The 20,927-nt window shown below is 44.5% G+C and overlaps 1 protein-coding gene across 4 annotated transcripts in view; it reads right to left on the bottom strand.

The window, feature by feature from the left end:
• Window positions 1-1,265: 1,265 nt before the first annotated feature.
• Window positions 1,266-20,927, bottom strand: part of LOC139264693 (extended synaptotagmin-2-like) — a 267,559-nt gene continuing 247,897 nt past the window's right edge. For 3 of the 4 annotated variants that reach the window (XM_070881611.1, XM_070881610.1, XM_070881614.1), the window contains 4 exons: window positions 17,837-17,968; window positions 14,987-15,092; window positions 6,198-6,244; window positions 1,266-4,347 (listed from right to left, as the gene is read on the bottom strand). In XM_070881611.1, the coding sequence (XP_070737712.1) occupies window positions 4,302-4,347; window positions 6,198-6,244; window positions 14,987-15,092; window positions 17,837-17,968 (331 nt within the window). In that variant the 3' untranslated portion in view covers window positions 1,266-4,301. Of the gene's footprint in view, window positions 4,348-6,193; window positions 6,245-14,986; window positions 15,093-17,836; window positions 17,969-20,927 lie in introns of those variants that run through there. The other variant, XM_070881612.1, reaches the window with a different exon arrangement.

Genomic DNA, 20,927 nt, shown 5'->3' with positions numbered 1-20,927 from the left:
TGGGTGCTGTCCTTTGGATGAGATGTTAAACTGAAGTCCAATCGACCTGTTCCAATATCCAAGGAGACATTAAAGATCCCATTCATAGAAACATAGAAAATAGGTGCAGGAGCAGGCCATTCGGCCCTTCGAGTCTTCACCACCATTCAATATGATCATGGCTGATCATGCAACTTCAGTATCCCATTCCTGCTTTCTCTCCATATCCCTTGATCCCTTTAGCCGTAAGGGCCACATCTAACTCCCTTTTGAATATATCTAACAAACTGTCCTCAACAACTTCACAATTCCACAGGTTCACAATTCTCTGAGTGAAGAAGTTTCTCCTCATCTCGGTCCTAAATGGCTTACCCCTTATCCTTAGACTGTGTCCCCTGGTTCTGGACTTCCCCAACATCGAGAACATTCTTCCTGTGTCTAACCTGTCCAATCCCGTCAGAATTTTATATGTTTCTATGAGATCCCCTCTCACTCTTCTAAATTGCAGTGAATACAAGTCTAATCGATCCAGTCTTTCTTCATATGTCAGTCCTGTCATCCCAGGAAACAGTCTGGTGAACCTTTGCTGCACTCCCTCAATAGCAAGAATGTCCTTCCTCAGATTAGGAGACCAAAACTGTACACAATATTCAAGGTGTGGCCTCACCAAGGCCCTGTACAACTGCAGTTATACCTCCCTGCTTCTCTACTCAAATCCTCTCACTATGAAGGCCAACATGCCACTTGCCTTCTTCACCGTCTGCTGTACCTGCATGCCAACTTTCAATGACTGATGTACCATGTCACCCAGGTCTCGTTGCACCTCCCCTTTTCCTAATCTGTCACCATTCAGATAATATTCTGCCTTCCTGTTTTTACCAAAGTGGTATACATTAATAATTTAGATGAAGGAATTGAATGTAATATCTCCAAGTTTGTAGATGACACTAAGCTGGGTGGCAGTGTGAGCTGTGAGGAGGATGCTAAGAGGCTGCAGGGTGACTTGGACAGGTTAGGTTAGGTCAAAGAATAGAGAGTTCTTTTATCGAAGCCAACATTCTTCCCTCAAAACTGTCAAAGTAGCAGACTAATTAGTCTTTTACCTCACGATTGTTTGTGGGTTCTTGTGTAAGAAAAATAACTGCTAAATTATAACAGTAATGCGTTGTATTTGAAGTACTTGGAGAAATTTGACACACAAGTTGTTATACAAGTTTTCTTTACATTTACAGACATTATTTCCTTATTTCAACTATTTTTTGAACTGCAAAAGAATAAAGCAAATCTGTTTTCTTAATAATTTTATTCACTGTACATGGCTGCCTGCATATACAGTTGACGGAGGGGACAGGATATCAAGCACTGGATGCTGCAATTTCGTCAACAAAATCCGAAACGAATTACATTACAATGAAGACACCAGGGCCAAAAATCTTAAAATTTCCAAACAATGATAAACAGACTTCGGCTTTGTATCTCCCTCGCCATTAATTTCTCGCCGCTCGCTCAAAAAATTTTTTCTGCCAGCATTGCAAAGCAGTTTCACAATACAAGTTATAATTTCAAGCAAGCCAATGCAGATAGCACAAAAATATTCCACTGCACACCCCAGGCCAACAGATTTTTCTTTTTTTGATGGTGAAATGTTTTGAACTTTCCTGTTTGTGGCTGATCCTCTATTTGTACCAAGAAACCCACCTAAGACAAACTAATGACCCCTAATTTGGCAATCCCAATAAATCACTGTTTGGTGCTGTGCAAATATAGAGAAAAAAGATTGCCATTATCATTAGGGTAACACACTTGATGCTGCTGAACAAGTTCTTAATCTTGTAACCAGATAAGAAAGAAAAATATTTCATCGACAGCATCGACAATCCGGCAAAGAAAATGTCATAAATACTGTAAGAAAAAATCTATTAAGTATAACTATCCTCAAATATGAATTGGTTTCCATAATATCTTAATACATTTATATTTAAGGCACAGTAATACCTGCATGGAGCAGACAATGGTAGCTTGACCCAATAGACTTGACTGACTCAGCTGCAGTGTTCTAGTTCTTGAACCAAATACTCAACATTACAGCATTAACACAAGTCACAGATTGCACTTTTCAGGAAAATTGTAGGAGAGAAAGCTCAATTATTATTTTGTATTAAATGGGACAGAGTCATGTTGTGTGAACAAGGATTACTGCACCTTTCTGTTTTTCTGTTGTTTGTTTCTGAATAAGAGTCTTCATTATAGCCTTGGATTGAAATAATAATGTACCTGAAGAATGACTTTCACCATCAATGTCAGGGGGTAACTATCTTTAGACTATGATAGTAATGGACAATATATAACTATTGTGTGGGCTTCACAAAATACAGTCTCGTCCTGAAAATTCAGTCATTTGCAATATATATTTTTTTAAATCAGCAGATAATTTGAATTAAATAACTTTAAATTAAAAGTATACTGCAGAAGCCAGTCTTCATATAAAAGGGAAAAGCTATTCATCCATTTGGAAATAAATATTGTCCCAAGCAGAATAAAACAAATATGAACTGCATCTTTTAAGATACAAACAACTGACCTTTTGGTTTATATAAATGACCTAGATTTTGACAAAATAATTCAATATTTGACTTCAGATTCAAGTCTCGCCATTTTCTGCTGTCCCTGTGTCACTAATACTAACAGTTTACTACGTTTGCCTTGAACACTGTGCTTATACAGCAATAATCTAAATACCACAGGATCAAGTTAACTATTCTGTCTGAAGATGTTCGAGAATGAAGAATGTGTTTAGCTATATGGTTGCTTAAAGTAAGAAATAGCACTGCAGTACATAATATTTATAGCACATGATTATAATTCTGGTTAAGTAAAACAAAATATAAAAGAGAATTTGGAGGTTTTTTGGGGTGTTTGAGATTTAATAAAATCTGAAAATATTTTGCTTATTAAGCTCAAACCTATAATACCTTCTAACAAAACAAAACAGGATCGAAACAATCTGACATTTGAACAATGTCTAAAATCAAATAGCAATAACCTACTCAAGATTTTTGAACCTTATTATAACTCACTTTTTGAGTGAATTAAACCTTCATGCACTGATAGAATGTGTCAAAAGCATCCAATAAAATCAGCTCATCTGTATTTAAAAGGAGGCCAATGTCAGAAATATTATGAAGTTTCAACAATATTATATTATATATAAATATAAAAATGTTATATTTATTAGGGGCAGTGCCATAAAAGAGCTGGTACCCCAGCAGTGTGCCTGGGAATGTAGATGTGAGATTCTGATCTCAGTCATGCCTACATGGGAAGAAAGCAGAGCACACAATCAATCCCTGCATCTCCTATCAATTCAATCAAGAACAGGATTGGTGGAGATGTTGGAACAGAGCAGTGCTCTGTCCCGTCAGTCAGTCAGTGCACAGGGAGTTCCCGAGCGAGAAGAAAAATTACAAATCTGGGTGTGGGGGAATAACGTGGGCAAAAAACTTGATTTAGATGGTGTTCACATCTCTACAGCAAAAAGTCAAAATTAAAATAATCAGCACTGAATCCCCATAGTGATTACCAGAGATTGCTGATTGTAAAGTGCAGGTTTCCTCCTCCATAGCTTGCATCTCTTCATTATTTCACTGGTAAGTACATTGCGTAACTTGTGTTAGATGAAAAGTCAGTAAGGCCTACATATTTCATATCATAGCGCACGCTTCTAATGCAGAACTGTACACTGCAAGGCTACTGTAAAAAGCATGAGGCGATTGCTCAGACATGCAATCTTGTTACTTCAATAAATGGAAGATTCTCCCTTCTGTATCCTTCACAAACATCTGATATCACATACTCAAAACAATACACAAATCACACTTGCTGTATTTACACGTTATACATTGCAAACTTACAGACAAGGCTGAAGTAATCCTGGATCAACATTCTGCCTCACACTGTATTATACAGTCTTGTACAGTAAAGATATTTTCTTTTGACCAAAAGGACAATCAGCACATATGCCACAGGTTATCCATTTTACTACCATAAGAGTCACACCAGTAATTGTTTTAATAAAAAAACAATAAAATAAAAAAGTTAATTCACTAATAAAAGTTTTTTTTTTTAAAAAGATGCAACAAGCAGTGCCAAAACCCAGTAAAATATATACTGGGATGATGGCGTTATCTGTAAAATCTGTGGTGCATTCATTGGCACGTGTGCAAAGCTTTAGGTGTGATGCTGGTGCCCCTGGGATAATTTTTTTTTTAAAACAGCTAAAAGCCTTGGTGACCAATAGTAACGACACTGGGTTGGTGCTTCCTCTAGGTCTGGGGCTGGTGCCTGGTACCATCCTCTGTCAAATCATACCTGGAAGATGATTACAGATAAAGTTACATGTACAGTAAAAGCTACATCGGTGTGTGCTACAAGACAGGAGTTCTCAAATACTTACTGAACCTAGAATGATGATGTATTTTCTTCACTCTAAGTAATGCTGCACCACTGCAGGAGAATTTTGATTTTTTTTTGGTCAATCTGAGAATTCAAATTGACAGCGACCTGTAGCTGACTGGAATCTACAGCAGGAGCCTTTTCATAGTGTGGGAGTCGATAGTGCCCACAACACAATGACAGGCAAACTGAACGATGCCTGAAGTGACATATAATTGAGTGTTCCACACAGAGGTGGACTCTAACATAGACAATACACAGTAGATGTATGAATAAATACTTATCAGACGTGTCTACTCAATAATTGTGCACTACATTACTGCATAACCACAGAATACAGATGAGTAAAGTGAAGACAGTGTGTGACTGGGTCAGCACACTGCCCTTTCACCTCAGGGACCTGGCTCTAATCCCATTAATCTGCCGTAGGTTTAAAGTCTCTTCTATCTGCAGTTATTAAAGGTGCCCTGTGGAAAGAGTTTAAACAATCTCAATCTAGTTTATTAGACAGATTGAGGGCCCATGACACAAAGCTAGCTACAACTCGGGAACTTAAAATATCACAGGAGCAGGAGTGACCTTCAGTGGTTGGGACATTGTGAACATTGTTGGTTTTGGAGCTTCACCCGCATTACCTTTTGCTCTGGCTGATGCTGCACAATGCGCAGGAAGTAAGAAAATGTTACTAAGGGACGGTGGCAAGGAGTGCTTGTGGGGCCTCTTCAGATGCGATGTTAAATCAGTGTTTCATGCCTGTTCAGATGGACCTTAGGAGACACTATCCAAAGAAAAGCAGAGTTCTCCCGGTATCAACATCCCTTTCTCAACCATCAAAAACAGATCAAGTGGTCATTTATCTGATCGGCGTGCATAAAATGGCGACCATGTTTATCTACACAATAAAACTTTCGGCATTCTAAAAATTAATTCATCACATGAAGTGCTTGGAGATGTTGGAGGAATAATATAAATATAACATAACATTGGGAAGACCAAAGCTATAGTCTTTGGCACTCGCCATAAACTCCATACCTTTGCTACGGACTCCAGTCCCCTCTCAGCCATTGTCTCAGGCTGAATGAACCAAACTGTTCATTACCTCAATGTCTTATTTCACTCGGAGCTGAGCTTCTGACCCCATATCCTCCCCATCACCACCCAAATCACTGCCTCCACCTCAACACATCTGTCACTGAAACCCTCCATCCAGTCCATTGACTATTCCAATCCTCTACGCACTTACCTCCCATTCCCTTTAGCTGATCCAAAACTCTGCTGCCGATATCCTAACCTTCACCAAGTCCTTCTCCATCACCCGTGTCCTTGTTAACTTCAACTGTCTCCTGCCTGCCGAAACTTCATAGTGAACATTCTCATCCTGTGTTTAAATCCCTTCATGACCCTGGCCCCTTCCCCTTCTCTGTAACTTCCTCAAGCTCCACAACACCATCCCTCAAAATCTCTGTTCCTCTGTCGCCGACATCTTGTGCATCTCTTCCCACCCCTACTGCTTCATTCCGCCATCGGTAAACATGACCCTCTGTAAAACCCATCTCGGACCAAACTTTTGGTCATCCTCTTTGGCTCAGCATCCTTTTTAACTTTATACCTCTGAAGTACCTTGGAACGATTTTCTATATAAATGAGAGGAGTTGTTCAGAAGCTGAACATCTCACCTGCAGCTACAAGTATGCTGCATTTCTAAGGTAGGTGGTGTTCTCGCTGGATTGTTTCTTGCTTTTAGGAGCCAATATCTTGGTACTTACCACTGTGTAGAGCCTTTAACCACCTCCTCTGTCAGTTCTATTAGGAGCTACAATGAAAGAACAGTGCAGATATAGAGGGTTAGAGAGCACCTTTAGAGTATAGACTTGAACTGTTTCCCTATCTTTCTCTTTCAAACGTTAACTGATCTGTTGTACATTTTAAACACATTCCCTTTCATTTAAAAAGGTAATTAATAAAAACAGTGGAGAACAATAATTCAATTTAAGTATTTAAAAAAAATATTATGCAACAGAAGCACTGATCCTTTAATGAGTTTGATATCCTCAACACTTGGCTTCTCCTCACCCACTTTTGTATCTTGCCCTGTACTGGCTGCATCACTGACCTGCCAGTATGTACAATGTTCCACTCTCCATCACCTCAAACTGTGTGTGATACAGCCACTGAATGCTGCATATCATTTAAACTGGCTCTTTACATAATAACAGCTGTACAAATTCTAATGCAGCAATCAGGATACACCCCATTCTTTCACTTCATTAATCTGGAAGTTACATAGAATTATGTAGAATTTAGGAGCACAGAAATGTGCCATTTGGTCCATGCTGGTGTTTATGCTCCACGTGAGCCACCTCGCACTGTATCAACATAACCGTCTATCCCTTCCTCTCTCAGGTACTTATCTAGCTTCACCTTAAATGCATCTGTGCTATTCGCCTCAACCACTCCTTGTTTACGTTCCATTCTCACCACTCTCTGGGTAAAGAAGTTTCTCCTGAATTCCTTAATAGATTTATTGGTGACTATCTTATATTTATGACTTCTATTTTTGGACTCCTCCACATACTGCTTGTTACAAAACACAATCTGGCCACTTTCATTTTCCGATTCATAATCAGAATTCACTGAGGTCATTTTCATTTTATTCCTGCCGTGACACCACATCACCCTCACCCTTAGAATCAGGAATCCATCCATTTATTTGTATTTTATTGCAAATAGTGCTGTCCTTCCACTCTGAACACCCTGACCTCGCCTCCTTCCACTCTGAACACCCTGACCTCTCCTCCTTCCACTCTGAACATCCTGACCTCTCCTCCTTCCACTCTGAACACCCTGACCTCTCCTCCTTCCACTCTGAACACCCTGACCTCTCCGCCTTCCACTCTGAACACCCTGACCTCTCCTCCTTCCACTCTGAACACCCTGACCTCTCCTCCTTCCACTCTGAACATCCTGACCTCGCCTCCTTCCACTCTGAACACCCTGACCTCTCCTCCTTCCACTCTGAACACCTTGACCTCGCCTCCTTCCACTCTGAACACCCTGACCTCTCCTCCTTCCACTCTGAACACCCCGACTTTCAGCCCACAAAATGGACCTATGACCCTCCCAATGCCTGCCCCGAGCCAAGCTTCAGATCACCTACCATTTCACCGAAGGGCGCTACTCAGCGCCGAGCTTATGACCCACATTTTGCCGTAGGCATTTAGGCCCATATAGCAGTGCCTGGTCTCCAGTTGTCTTGGACCCGCTTGCGACTGGACCAAGACCTTGCTCCGCTAAGCCCGTGTGAAACGGCCACCCCATGTTAAAAGAACTCACACACAGGCATCTTCCACCCTTCAATATGAAGTTCAGGACCTGGAACGTCAGGAGCCTCATGGACAACTCCAACAGCAACAGGCCAGAACGCCGCACCACCATCGTTGCCTGGGAATTTAGACGCTTCAATGTCGACATCGCCGTCCTAAGCAAGAACCAGTGGGCAGAGGAAGGCCAGCTCAAGGAACAAGGTGGAAGTTACACCTTCTTCTGGAAAGGCAAACCAGAGGACGAACGGCACCTCCACGGAGTCAGTTTCGCTATCAAGAACGAGCTGGCCGACCGCCTCAGAGACTCCTCCTGCGGGATTAACCAACGTCTCATGACTCTCCGACTGATACTATCCCAGAACCAGTGCGCCATAGTCATCAGTGCGTACACCCCAACATGAGACCAGCGATGAGACAAAACAAGGTTTTTACTCCAGCCTCGAATAATCCCTGTCCTGTGTCCCCACGGACGACAAACTCATCTTCCTCGGCGACTTCAACGCCAGGGTCGGCAAGGACACAGCCCTCTGGGGAGGCATGATCGGCAGAGAGGGGGTAGGGAAAACCAATTCCAGCGGTACCCTACTCCAGACAAAATGTCTAGAGCACGAACTTGTCATCACCAACACCTTGTTCCGCTAGAGGGACAAGTACAAGGCATCATGGCAACACCCTCGCTCAAAACACTGGCACCTGCTCGACTATGTCATCGTCCAAGCCAGGGATCACAAGGATGTGCACATCACCCGCACCATGACAGGAGCTGATGACTGCTGGACGGACCACCGCCTCATCCGTTCCATCATCAATATAGCCCCAAAGCGGCGAGGGCAGCAGAAGCAGTGCCGCAAAAGTCAATGTCAGGGCACTCAAAGACCCAGCTAAGAGAGCCCGAAACAGCCAATGCCTCACTGCTAACCTGGCATCCCTTGATGACCCTGAGACGCAGAATGCCCACAGCGCTTGGTCTTCCCTCCAGGCCTCCATACCCAATGCCTGCGAAGAAACGCTCGGTCACTCAACCAGGAAACACCAGGACTGGTTTGATGAGAATGACTAGGAGATCCAAGAGCTAATAAATCGCAAGTGTCGGGCATTTCTGAGCCTGAAACAACAACCCAACCCGGGAGCAGCAAAGCAGCATTACAAATGGCTTAAGGCCAAGGTCCAACAAAAAACCCGCGACCTAAAGAACAGATGGGGGGGTGGAGAGAGCACAGGAGATTCAGCAGCTGACCGACAGCCATGATGTGTGAGGATTCTTCACCGCAGTCAAGGCCCAAACACCCAAGGCCCCACCCCACTGCTGGCCAAGAACGGGGAGACACTCATCAAGGACATCGAGGCAGTTAGGACTCGCTGGAAGGAGCACTTCGAAGATCTCCTGAACCAAGACTCTGCCTTTGACTCGAGTGTCCTCACCTCCATCCCGCAGCATGTTACCCGCCACCATGTCAGCAAAACCCCAGCCCTGCACGAGGTAAAAAAGGCCTTACGCCAGCTTAAGAACAATAAGGCAACCGACGGGAGCAGATGGAATCCCCGCTGAGGCACTAAAGTATGGTGGAGAGGCACTATTGGCACGAATACATGACTCATCTCTCTCATCTGGAAGAAGGAGAGCATGCCGGGAAATCTCAGAGCTGCAGTAATCGTGACCATCTTTAAAAAAAGGGACAAGTCCGACAGCGGCAACTACAGAGGAATCTCCGTGTTATCAGCCACTGGGAAAGTTATCGCCAGAGTCCTCCTCAACTGTCTTCTCCCTGTGGCTGAGGAGCTCCACCCAGAGTCTCCATGCGGATTTCGGCCTCTTCGGGGTACAACAGACATGATCTTCACAGCGCGACAGCTGCAAGAAAAATGCAGGGAACAGCACCAACCCTTGTACATAGCCTTCTTTGACCTTGCAAAGGCCTTTGACACTGTTAACTGCGAGGGACTATGGAGTGTCCTGCTCAGTTTCGGCTGCCCCCAAAAGTTCGTCACCATCCTCCACCTGCTCCACGACGACTTGCAAGCCGTGATCCGAACCAACGGATCCATTACACACCCAAGTCACGTCCAGACCGGGGTGAAGCAGGGCTGCGTCATCGCACCAACCCTCTTCTCAATCTTCCTCGCTGCAATGCTCCACCTCACACTCAACAAGCTCCCCACTGGAGTGGAACTAAACTACAGAACCAGTGGGATTCTGTTCAACCTTCGTTGTCTCCAGACCAGATCCAAGACCGTCCCAACCTGTCGTCGAGCTAGTCCGCGGACGACGCATGCGTCTGCACACATTCAGAGACTGAACTCCAAGTCATAGTCAGCATCTTCACTGAGGCATACGAAAGCATGGGCCTTACACTAAACGTCCGTAAGATAAAGGTCCTCCACCAGCTTATCCCCGCCACACAGCACTGTCCCCCAGTCATCAAGATCCATGTCGCTGCCCTGGACAAAGTGGACCACTTTCCATAGCTCGGGAGCCTATTATCAACAAGGGCAGACATCGACGACGAGATTCAACACCGCCTCTAGTGCGTCAGCGCAGCCTTCGGCTGCCTGAGGAAAAGAGTGTTTGAAAATCAGGCCCTCAAATCTAGCATCAAGCTCATGGTCTACAGGGCTGTAGTGATACCCGCCCTCCTGTATGGCTCAGAGACGTGGACCATATACAGTAGTCACCACAAATTGCTGGAGAAATACCATCAACGATGTCTCCGCAAGATACTGCGCCCCTGGGAGGACAGACGCACCAACGTTAGCGTCCTCGACCAGGCCAACATCCCCAGCATCGAAGCACTGACCACACTTGACCAGTTCCGCTGGGCAGGCTACATTGTTCGCATGCCTGACACAAGACTCCCAAAGCAAGTGCTCTGCTCGGAACTCCTACATGGCAAGCGAGCCCAAGGTGGGCAGCGGAAGCATTTCAAGGACACTCTCAAAGCCTCCTTGAAAAAATGCAACATCCTCATCGACACCCGAGAGTCCCTGGCCAAAGACTGCCCTAAGTGGAGGAAGTGCATCCGGGAGGGCGCTGAGCACCTCGAGTCTGAACGCCAAGAGCATGCAGAAAACAAGCGTAGGCAGCGGAAGGAGTGTGCAGCGAACCAGACTCCCCACCCACCCTTTCCTTCAACCACTGTCTGCCCCATCTGTGATAGAATTACTGTGACAGTAATTCCCGTATTATTCAGTCACCTAAGAACTCATTTTTAGAGTGGAAGCAAGTCTTCCTCGATTTCAAGGGACTGCCTATGAGAGAGATGTACAGTGTCCTTCCAAGTCATCAATGAATAATTAAACAAACACAAGATAATGTCACACTGTTCCCCTCAAAGAAGACGAGACTCCTGATGCACTCTTTCTTACCGCAGCTCTATCAGTCTATGCAGCACAACTTAAGCACTAAAGTAGATGCAAATCCTAAATAACCTGGAAACCATGTCTTGTCAAGAGTAACTGTGATGATGTCACTAGAAGACTAAAGCCACATTCCCAAAAGCAGCAAAAGTCGACCTATTTGTATTGGAAAAACCGAAGCCCTTACCTTGGGTCTCTGCCACCGACTCCATCCCTCTCCCTGGCAACTGTCCGAGGTTAAACCAGATCATTCGCAATCTTGGTGTCATATTGGACACAAAATGAGCTTCTGACCACATATCCGATCCATCACCAAGGCCGCCGACTTGCACCTCCGTAACTTCGCCCAACTCCGCCCTGCCTCAGCTCATCTGCTGCTGAAGCCCTCATCCATGCCTTTGTTATCTCTAGACTTGACTATTCCTACACTATCCTGTCGGCCTCCCATAAGCTGGACTTCACCAAAACTCTGCTGCCTGTATCCTAACTCGCACCAAATCCCATTCACCCATCATCCCCATGCTCGGAGACCTGCACTGGCTCCCATCTGACAAAGCCTAAACTTAAAATTCTAATCCTTGTTTTCAAATGCCTCCCTAGCCTCGCCCCTTCCTATCTCTAAATTCCTCCAGCTCCACAACCCTCAAAGATCTCTGCGCTCCTCTAATGCTGGCCTCTTGCATAACCCTTATTTTAATCGCTCCAGCATTGGTGTCCGTGCCTTCTGTTGCCTAGACACTAAGCTCTAAAATTACCTCCCTAAACCTCTCTGCCTCTCTCCTCCTTTACGAAGCTCCTTAATACCTACCTCTTTTACAAAGCTTTTGATCATCTGTCCTACTATCTCCTTATGTGGCTCTGTGAGAAATTTTGTTTGATAAAGCTCCTGTGAAGCGCCTTGGGACGTTTTAAGAACTAGGAGCAGGAGTAGGCCATTCGGCCCCTCGAGCCTGATCCACCATTCAAGATCATGGCAGATCTTCTCTCTCAACTCCACTTTCCTGCACTTTCCCCATATCCCTTGATTCCCTTAATATTCAAAAAGTATCGATTTCCATCTTGAATATACTCAAAGACTGAGCCTCCACAGCCCTCTGGTGTAGAGAATTCCAAAGATTCACCACCCTCTGAGTGAAGAAGCTTCGCCTCATTTCAGCCCTAAATGGCCGACACCTTATTCTGAGACAGTGACCCCTGGTTCTAGACTCCCCAGCCAAAAGAAACATCCTCCCTGCATCTACCTTGACAAGCCCTGTAAGAATTGTGTACGTTTCAATGAGATCACCTCTCATTCTTCTAAATTCTAGAGAATATAGACGTGGTCTACTCAATGTCTCCTAACATAGAAAATAGGTGCAGGAGTAGGCCATTTGGCCCTTCGAGCCTGCACCACCATTCAATAAGATCATGGCTGAACATTCCCTCAGTACCCCTTTCCTGCTTTCTCTCCATACCCCTTGTTCCATTTAGCCGTAAGGGCCATATCTAACTCCCTCTTGAATATATCCAATGAACTGGCATCAACAACTATCTGCGGCAAGGAATTCCACAGGTTAACAACTCTCTGAAAGAAGAAGTTTCTCCTCATCTCAGTCCTAATTGGCCTACCTCTTATCCTTAGACTGTGTCCCCTGGTTCTGGACTTCCCTAACATCGGGAACATTCTACCCGCATCCAACCTGTCCCGTCCCGTCAGAATCTTATATTTTCTATGAGATCCCCTCTCATCCTTCTAAACTCCAATGTATAAAGGTGCAATTGATCCAGTCTCTCCTCATATGTCAGTCCAGCCATCCCAGGAATCAATCTGGTGAACCTTCGCTGCACTCCCTCAAGAGCAAGAACGTCCTTCCTCAGATTAGGAGACCAAAACTGAACACAATATACCAGGTGAGGCCTCATCAAGGCCCTGTACAACTGCAGTAAGACCTCCCTGCTCCGATACTCAAATCTCCTAGCTAAAAAGGCCAACGTACCATTTGCCTTCTTCACCTCCTGTTGCACCTGCATGCCAACTTTCAAAGACTGATGAACCAGGTCTTGTTGCACCTCCCCTTTTCCTAATCTGCAGCCATTCAGATAATATTCTATCTTCGTGTTTTTGCCCCAAAAGTGGATAACCTCACAATTATCCACATTATACTGCATCTGCCATGCATTTGCCCACTCACCTAACCTGCCCAAGTCACTCTGCAGCCTCTTAGCGTCCCCCTCACAGCTCACATCGCCACCCAGTTTAGTGTTATCTGCAAACTTGGAGATATTACACTCAATTCCTTCATCCAAATCATTGATGTATATTGTAAAGAGCTGGGGTCCCAGCACTGAGCTCTGCGGCACTCCACTAGTCACTGCCTGCCATTCTGAAAAGGACCCGTTTATCCCGACTCTCTGCTTCCTGTCTGCCAACCAGTTCTCTATCCACGTCAGTATATTACCCCCAATACCATGTGCTTTGATTTTGCAGACCAATCTCTTGTGTGGGAGCTTGTCAAAAGCCTTTTGAAAGTCCAAATACACCACATCCACTGGTTCTCCCTTGTCCACTCTACCAGTTACATTGTCAAAAAAATTCCACAAGATTTGTCAAGCGTGATTTCCCCTTCATAAATCCATACTGACTTGGACCGATCCTGTCACTGCTTTCCAAATGCGCTGCTATTTCATTCTTAATAATTGATTCCAACATTTTCCCCACTACTGATGTCAGGCTAACCAGTCTATAATGACCTGCTTTCTCTCTCCCTCCTTTTTTAAAAAGTGGTTTTACATTAGCTACCCTCCAGTCCATAGGAACTGATCCAGAATCGCTAGACTGTTGGAAAATGATCACCAATGCATCACTATTTCCAGGGCTACTTCCTTAAGTACTCTGGGATGCAGACTATCAGGCCCCGGGGATTTATCGGCCTTCAATCCCACCAATTTCCCGAACACAATTTCGCGCCTAATAAGGATATCCTTCAGTTCCTCCTTCTCACTAGACCCTCGGTCCCCGAGTACTTCCGGAAGGTTATTTGTGTCATCCTTTGTGAAGACAGAACCAAAGTATTTGTTCAATTGGTCTGCCATTTCTTTGTTCCCCATTATAAATTTACCTGAATCTGACTGCAAGGAACCTACGTTTGTCTTCACTAATCTTTTTCTCTTCACATATCTATAGAAGCTTTTGCTGTCAGTTTTTATGTTCTCCTCATAGAACAATCCTCCCAATCCCAGGCATCAGTCTGGTGAACCTTTGTTTTACTCCCTCTATGGCAAGTATATCCTTCTTAAGGTAAGGAGACCAAAACTGTACACAATACTTCAGGTGTGGTCTCACCAGGGCTCTGTATAATTGCAGTAAGACGTCTTTACTCTTATACTCAAATCCTCTTGTAATAAAGGCCACCATACCATTTGCTTTCTTAATTGCTTGCTGTACCTGCATGTTAACTTTCTGTGATTCGTGTACAAGGACACCCAGGTCCCTCTGAACACCAACATTTCCCAATCTCTCACCATTTAAAAAAGACTCTGATTTTCTATTTTTCCTACCAAACTGGATAACTTCACATTTCTCCACATGATTATCCATTTGCCATGTTCTTGCCCATTCACTTAGTTTGTCTATATCCCCTTGAGGCCTCTTTGTATCCTTCTCACAACTTACATTCCCACCTAGCTTTGTATCATCAGCAAACTTGGATACATTACATTTGATCCCCTCATCCAAATCATTGATATAGATTGTGAATAGCTGGGGCCCAAGCACAGACTTTAAAGACGCTATATAAATGCAGTTGTTGATAAACACTGTGAATGGTGGTTATATTATTATTCAGGTGTAAGTGATTGCATTTTAACTGAAATTAGACAAATGTGAATGTGATACTTGCCTTTCCCAACAGCCCTTTGTCCCGTGATAAAAAGCCACCACTGTTTTTTACAGCTACATCCAGAGTTCTTTTCTGTACCTCTGCCAGTGACACAATGAACTCAAACCTATGGAAGAAACAAAGGATTCTCCATAAAAATCTGCTTTAAAAAAAAACTTCCATAGCTATTGGAAACCATTGGCTAGCGCTCCATATCACATAACTCAGGAGATCAACAGTGCCACGCCACTCCTGCACATATGCAAAATTCCAGCTTCATTTTGAGAGACGACGGTATTAATATAGCATGTGTCCCGCTAGGATGAGAGACAGCAACTTTAATAACTAGAGAAATCTTGAATAAAGCATGCTGCATTGATACATATGCTACGGTCTTGGTCTGTGGGATAATAGAGAATCACCACGTGGTGTTCTCACTTACCTCCCTGAAGACAGGGGTTGGCCAAGATCTGACAGCAGAATGACTGCCTGCCTCCCTTCCTGTCTGGTGCTAGAGGGAAGGTAGGAGTCCTAAGTGAGGGAAAAGGGAAGTGAGTTAACTCTACCCACTTTTCTTCTCCTCAAGGCTCTGGTATAGTTCTCGGGTGCCAGTGGCACTCCAGGACCTCACCCCAGATGACCATCGTCATCATCATGGGCAGTCCCATGAAATCGAGTAAGTCTTGCTTCCACTCCAAGGCCCCAAATTTGGCCAGTACAGATTTCTAGCGCACTCACCAGAGGTGTGCCGCTTTTGTAGAACTCCAAGGACGCCAAAAATGTTTGGCCCGAGTTTGGCCTCTTCCCAGCCTTTCCTCCATGGTGGCGTAGCGTGGCAACTGGATTCAGGGGCGGAGCCAGGTCCCGGCGCTGAAAACAGTGCCTGGACCTCTGCACACAGCGCGCATGCGCAGTAGCTCCTAGCCCCCAGAATCTGAGAGTGTGTGATGCAGGCTGTGTGGGAGGGGCCGAAGCGTGCCCCCCCCCCCCCCATATCCTAGGGCGCGTGGCCTGCCGCACAGGCCGGCCGCTGCCTTCCCGCGCTGAGGGCTACTAGAGACAGGTTAGTGGGGGGGGGGGGGGGGGGGGGGGGGGGGGGAAAAGAGAAAGAAAAGAATCTTCAAAGATTTTTCAGCACTTTAATGTCTAGCTATCTTTCCTAAAAATACATTCCGTTTAATCAGGCTGATAGCACCGACACCCTGTCCAGTCTCACTGCTTAGGATAAAAAAAAAATAGCATTCCTATCATAACACAGTCATTTGGAGGCTACCTGCATGGATTTCTTAACTCACCGCAGGGTTTTTCAGAACGTACAAAAGTCGCCACTTACTCTGGCCTAACTTAGTTTGGAGTAACTTTTAGCTGGCTAAATTTGCTTAAATGGCCAAAACAGGCCTAAGTGGCTGGTAACACCCTCTTTTCAAAAAAAAAAATCTGAACTTAAAAAAAAACTAACTCACTTACACTGGAGCAACTTAAATGGGGAGAATTGCGAATTTTAAGTTACTCCAAAAAAATCTAGTTGCTCCAAAAAAAACGGAGCAACTCCTGGGGAAACTTGGGCCCTAAAAGTGAATTCTCAGGTGACTGTACAGACTAATACGGGAATTACAGTCTCTGTCACAGGTGGGACAGACTGTGGTTGAAGGAAAGGGTGGGTGGGGAGTCTGGTTTTCCGCACGCTTCTTCCGCTGTCTGCGTTTGGTTTTTGCATGCTCTCGGTGACAAGACTCGATGTGCTCAGTGCCCTCCCAGATGCTGTTCCTCCACTTTGGGCGGTCTTTGGCCAGGAGCTCTCAGGTGTCGGTGAGGATGTTGCATTTTTTCCAAGGAGGCTTTGAGGGTCTCTTTGAAACATTTCCTCTGCCCACCTTGGGCTCGCTTGCCGTGTAGGAGTTCAGAGTAGAGCACTTTCTTTGGGAGTCTCGTGTCAGGCATGCAGATGATGTGGCCTGCCCAACGAAGCTGGTTGAGTGTGGTCAGTCCTTCAATGCTAGGGATGTTGGCCTGGGCGAGAACATTGACCCCCAGGTGACCATCCTTCACGCGTGAACCTAAATGCAAGTTTAAGTGGGACGGGCAGCATCACTGAGCCTGATTCAGCCCTCACCCTGCATTCACTTAAATGCACTATCCAGCAGGAATCATTAAACAGCAACTGGGAGAAGGAATATTGGTTGATTTTTTCCCCCCCATTCTTAGCCCAGAACTAAGCACAGAACAGGAATTAAACCTGCATCCTTCCTGATTTGCTTGGCTCAGTCCACATCAGCTAGTGCACTTACTCACTGAGTGCAGACAACATATCAAATTTATATACCAAATCTATTGTCTACAGAAAACAGAAATAGGCATTGGTGAAATATTGTTCCTACTGCACTGGTGGCGATGACCCAGTCAAATACTTGCACCCTATTACCAAGTAGAACTTTTGGAGCTTCAGAATCAATGGATTAAGAGTGGGTCTGGGTTGAGAATAGGCCTAAAATATGGATTGTTGGGTGTTGGAAGTTGACACAACTCATAATATCTCCTCAGTTGCATCGTGCATCGAATTATCCTACATTTCACAAAGAGGTTATGCAGACACCCACAAAACTACCATCTATACTTGTGCATCTAAATGCACCTCTTTTGGGAGAACTCAATGTTACGGTCTCCAAAAGGAAACAATGTTCCAAGCATTTCAAACACATAAAATGCTATTATATTCGTATGTCGAAGTATTTTTGTTATTTCACATTTCTTACTTCCAGTAGTGAGTCTTCGGTTTCGTGGATTAATAATTCCATCACATCCAGTCAATAACACAATAAAGGGTCTTAAGCTGGAATATTTTCAAACAAATGGAAAGGTTTTTCTACCTACGTTTCATCATAGACTGGATTTAGCTGTCTCTTCAGCACAGACGTTTTTCTCCTTCCCGATCTTCTCTTGTCGGGCAGCAAATACAATCGAGCATACGGATCTGAGCCATCCTCAGAAAAAGCAATTAAATTACTGCAGGAGAAAAATAAATGTAATAAATAGTGTCAAATCAAACTTCTAGTAAAAGCAGCCAACAATCTAGTAAGACGACAATCGGCATCTATTTTTTCTTTACACTGCAGAAGAACATAGAATCCTCCATTTCTTGGCGTGAGAAATGATGTAAACACAGATTACAATATTGCCAAAAACTTAAAAATTACACACGTTTTAAAAAAAATATTACACAAATTTATAAATGCCTTTTATTTTCTAGCTGCATTTAATTGTTCTTTACTCCACTGTGGTGTCCATCATTCTGTAACAGCAAAATATCTCCTCAGTGTCATGCTGGGCGTAAATCAAGCAAATCTATTGGCCCAAAACCTCCGGAAGAGGCCGCTGACCTGCGAAAAGAATATGCACCTACCTGATGGCAGCTCTGTCGCTACGTGCTGGAGACAGCCGAATCACCCACTGATCCCAGGGACGCAGCCTGTGCGGAAGCATATCTGGGATCACGTGGGCCTGGTCCTCCAATCAGAAATCAGATTGTCTTTCATTCATTTAAATTACTACATTACTACAGCCTTTAACATACACACAGATTTAGCTTTTATTGTGGGAATCCAATTCATTTCTCAGAATTCCCACTACTGGTTCAGCCTCAACTGGAGTATTGTGTCCAGTTCTGGGCACAGCACTTTAGGAAGGATATGAAGGCCTTGGAGAGGGTGCAGCAAAGATTTACGAGAATGATTCCAGGGATGAGGGACTTCAGTTACGTGGATAGACTGGAGAAGCTGGGGTTGTTCTCCTTAGAACAGAGAAGATTTGACAGCAGTGTTCAAAATCATGAAGCGTCTGGACATAGGAACATAAAAAATAGGAGCAGGAGTAGGCCATTTGGCTCCTCGAGCCTGCTCCGCCATTCAATAAAATCATGGCTGATCTGATCATGGACTCAGCTCCACTTCCCTGCCCACTCCCCATAACCCTCAATTCCCTTATCGCTCAAAAATCTGTCTATCTCCGCCTTAAATTTATTCAATGACCCAGCCTCCACAACTCTCTGGGGCAGAGAATTCCATAGATTTACAACCCTCTGAGAAAAGAAAATTCTCATCTCAGTTTTAAATGGGTGGTCTGAGATAGACAATGTCCCCTAGTTTTAGTTTCCCTATGAGTGGAAATATCCTCTCTGCATCCACCTTGTTGAGTCCCCTCATTATCTTATATGTTTCGATAAGATCACGTCTCATTCTTCTGAACTCCAATGAGTATTGGCTCAACCTACCTTCATAAGTCAACCCCCTCATCTCCAGAATCAATCTAGTGAACCTTCTCTGAACAGCCTCCAATGCAAGTATATCCTTCCTTAAATACGGATACCAAAACTGTACGCAGTATTCCAGGTGTGGCCTCACCAATACGCTGTACAGTCGTAGCAGGACTTCTCTGCTTTTATACTCGATCCCCCTTGCAATAAAGGCCAACATTCCATTTGCCTTCCTGATTACTTGCTGTACGTGCATACTAACTTTTTGTGCTTCATGCACAAGGACCCCCAGGTCTCTCTGCAGCACTTTGCAATTTTTCTCCATTTAAATTATAATTAGCTTTTTTATTATTTCTGCCAAAGTGGAAAACCTCACATTTTCCCACATTATACTCCATCTGCCAAATTTTTTCCCAATCACTTAGCCTGTCTCTAGCTCTTTGTAGATTTTGTGTGTCCTCTTCACAATTTGCTTTCCCATGCATCTCTATCAGCAAACTTGACTACATTACACTCAGTCCCTTCATCCAAGTCATTAATATAGATTGTAAATAGTTGAGGACCCAGCACCGATCCCTGCAGCACCCCACTAGTCACTGTTTGCCAACTGGAAAATGACCCATTTATCCCGACTCTCTGTTTTCTGTTAGTTAGCCAATGCTCAGAGCAGATAGAGAGAAACTGTTCCCACTGGCAGAAGGGTTGAGAACCAGAGGACACAAATTTAAGGTGATTGGCAGAGGAAAAAACACTTTTTACACTTTGAATGCACTACCTGAAGGGTGATGGAGGCAGACTTAATCACAGGTTTCAAAAGGGAGTTGGATAAGTACCTGAACGAAAAAATTGTAGGGCTGCAGGGAAAGGGCAGGGGAGTGGTACTAGCAGAGAGCCGGCACAGGCTCGATAGGCCAAATGGCCTTCTTCCATGCTGTAACCATTCTATGGGCCCAAGTTTCAGCCTCAGTTGCTCCTGATTTTTTGGAGCAACTGGCGTAGAACGGAGTATCTCGGCATTTAGTTTGCTCCAGTTCGAGTCAGTTAGAACAGTTTCACTTTGGAACAGAATTTTTTTTTCCAAAAGGGGGCGTGTCCGGCCACTTACGCCTGTTTTCAAAGTTTCGGCAGTGAAAACTTACTCCAAACTAACTTAGAATGGAGTAAGTGAAGATTTTTGTACGCTCCAAAAAACCTTGTCTACACTTTAGAAAATCAGGCGTAGGTTACAAATCAGGCGTAGGGAATGGGGGGGGGGGGTTTAAAGGGAAGTTTACAAACATTAAACACTTCAATTTTACAAATAAAGAGCCATCATCAATAATAAATGATAAAAACATCAATAAATCAACCAATAAAATTAAAAAAAAAGAAATAATTAAAAGAAAATCAATAAATAAAACATTTTCTACTTATCGACTGCAGCACCAGGAGCCCTCCAACAGCGTGCTGGGATGCCCCCCCAGTGTGTCTCTGTCAGTGTCTCTATCTCTCTGTGTGTGTCTCTCACTCTCTGTCTGTCAGTGTCTGTGTTTCTGACAGCAAGGGGTGGAGGGGAGGGGGAGGAGGGGTGGTGGAGTGGGGGAGAGGGGGTGTAGTGGGGAGGAGGGGTGAGAAGGGAGGGAGGGGAGGGGGGTGAGAGAAGGGAGGGAGGGGAGGGGGGTGAGAAGGGAGGGAGGGGAGGGGGGTGAGAAGGGAGGGAGGGGAGGGGGGTGA

This window comes from Pristiophorus japonicus, chromosome 5, assembly GCF_044704955.1.
Source record: "Pristiophorus japonicus isolate sPriJap1 chromosome 5, sPriJap1.hap1, whole genome shotgun sequence".
NCBI classification, from domain to species: Eukaryota; Metazoa; Chordata; class Chondrichthyes; family Pristiophoridae; genus Pristiophorus; species Pristiophorus japonicus.
This window is presented reverse-complemented; position numbering and strand designations above follow the sequence as displayed.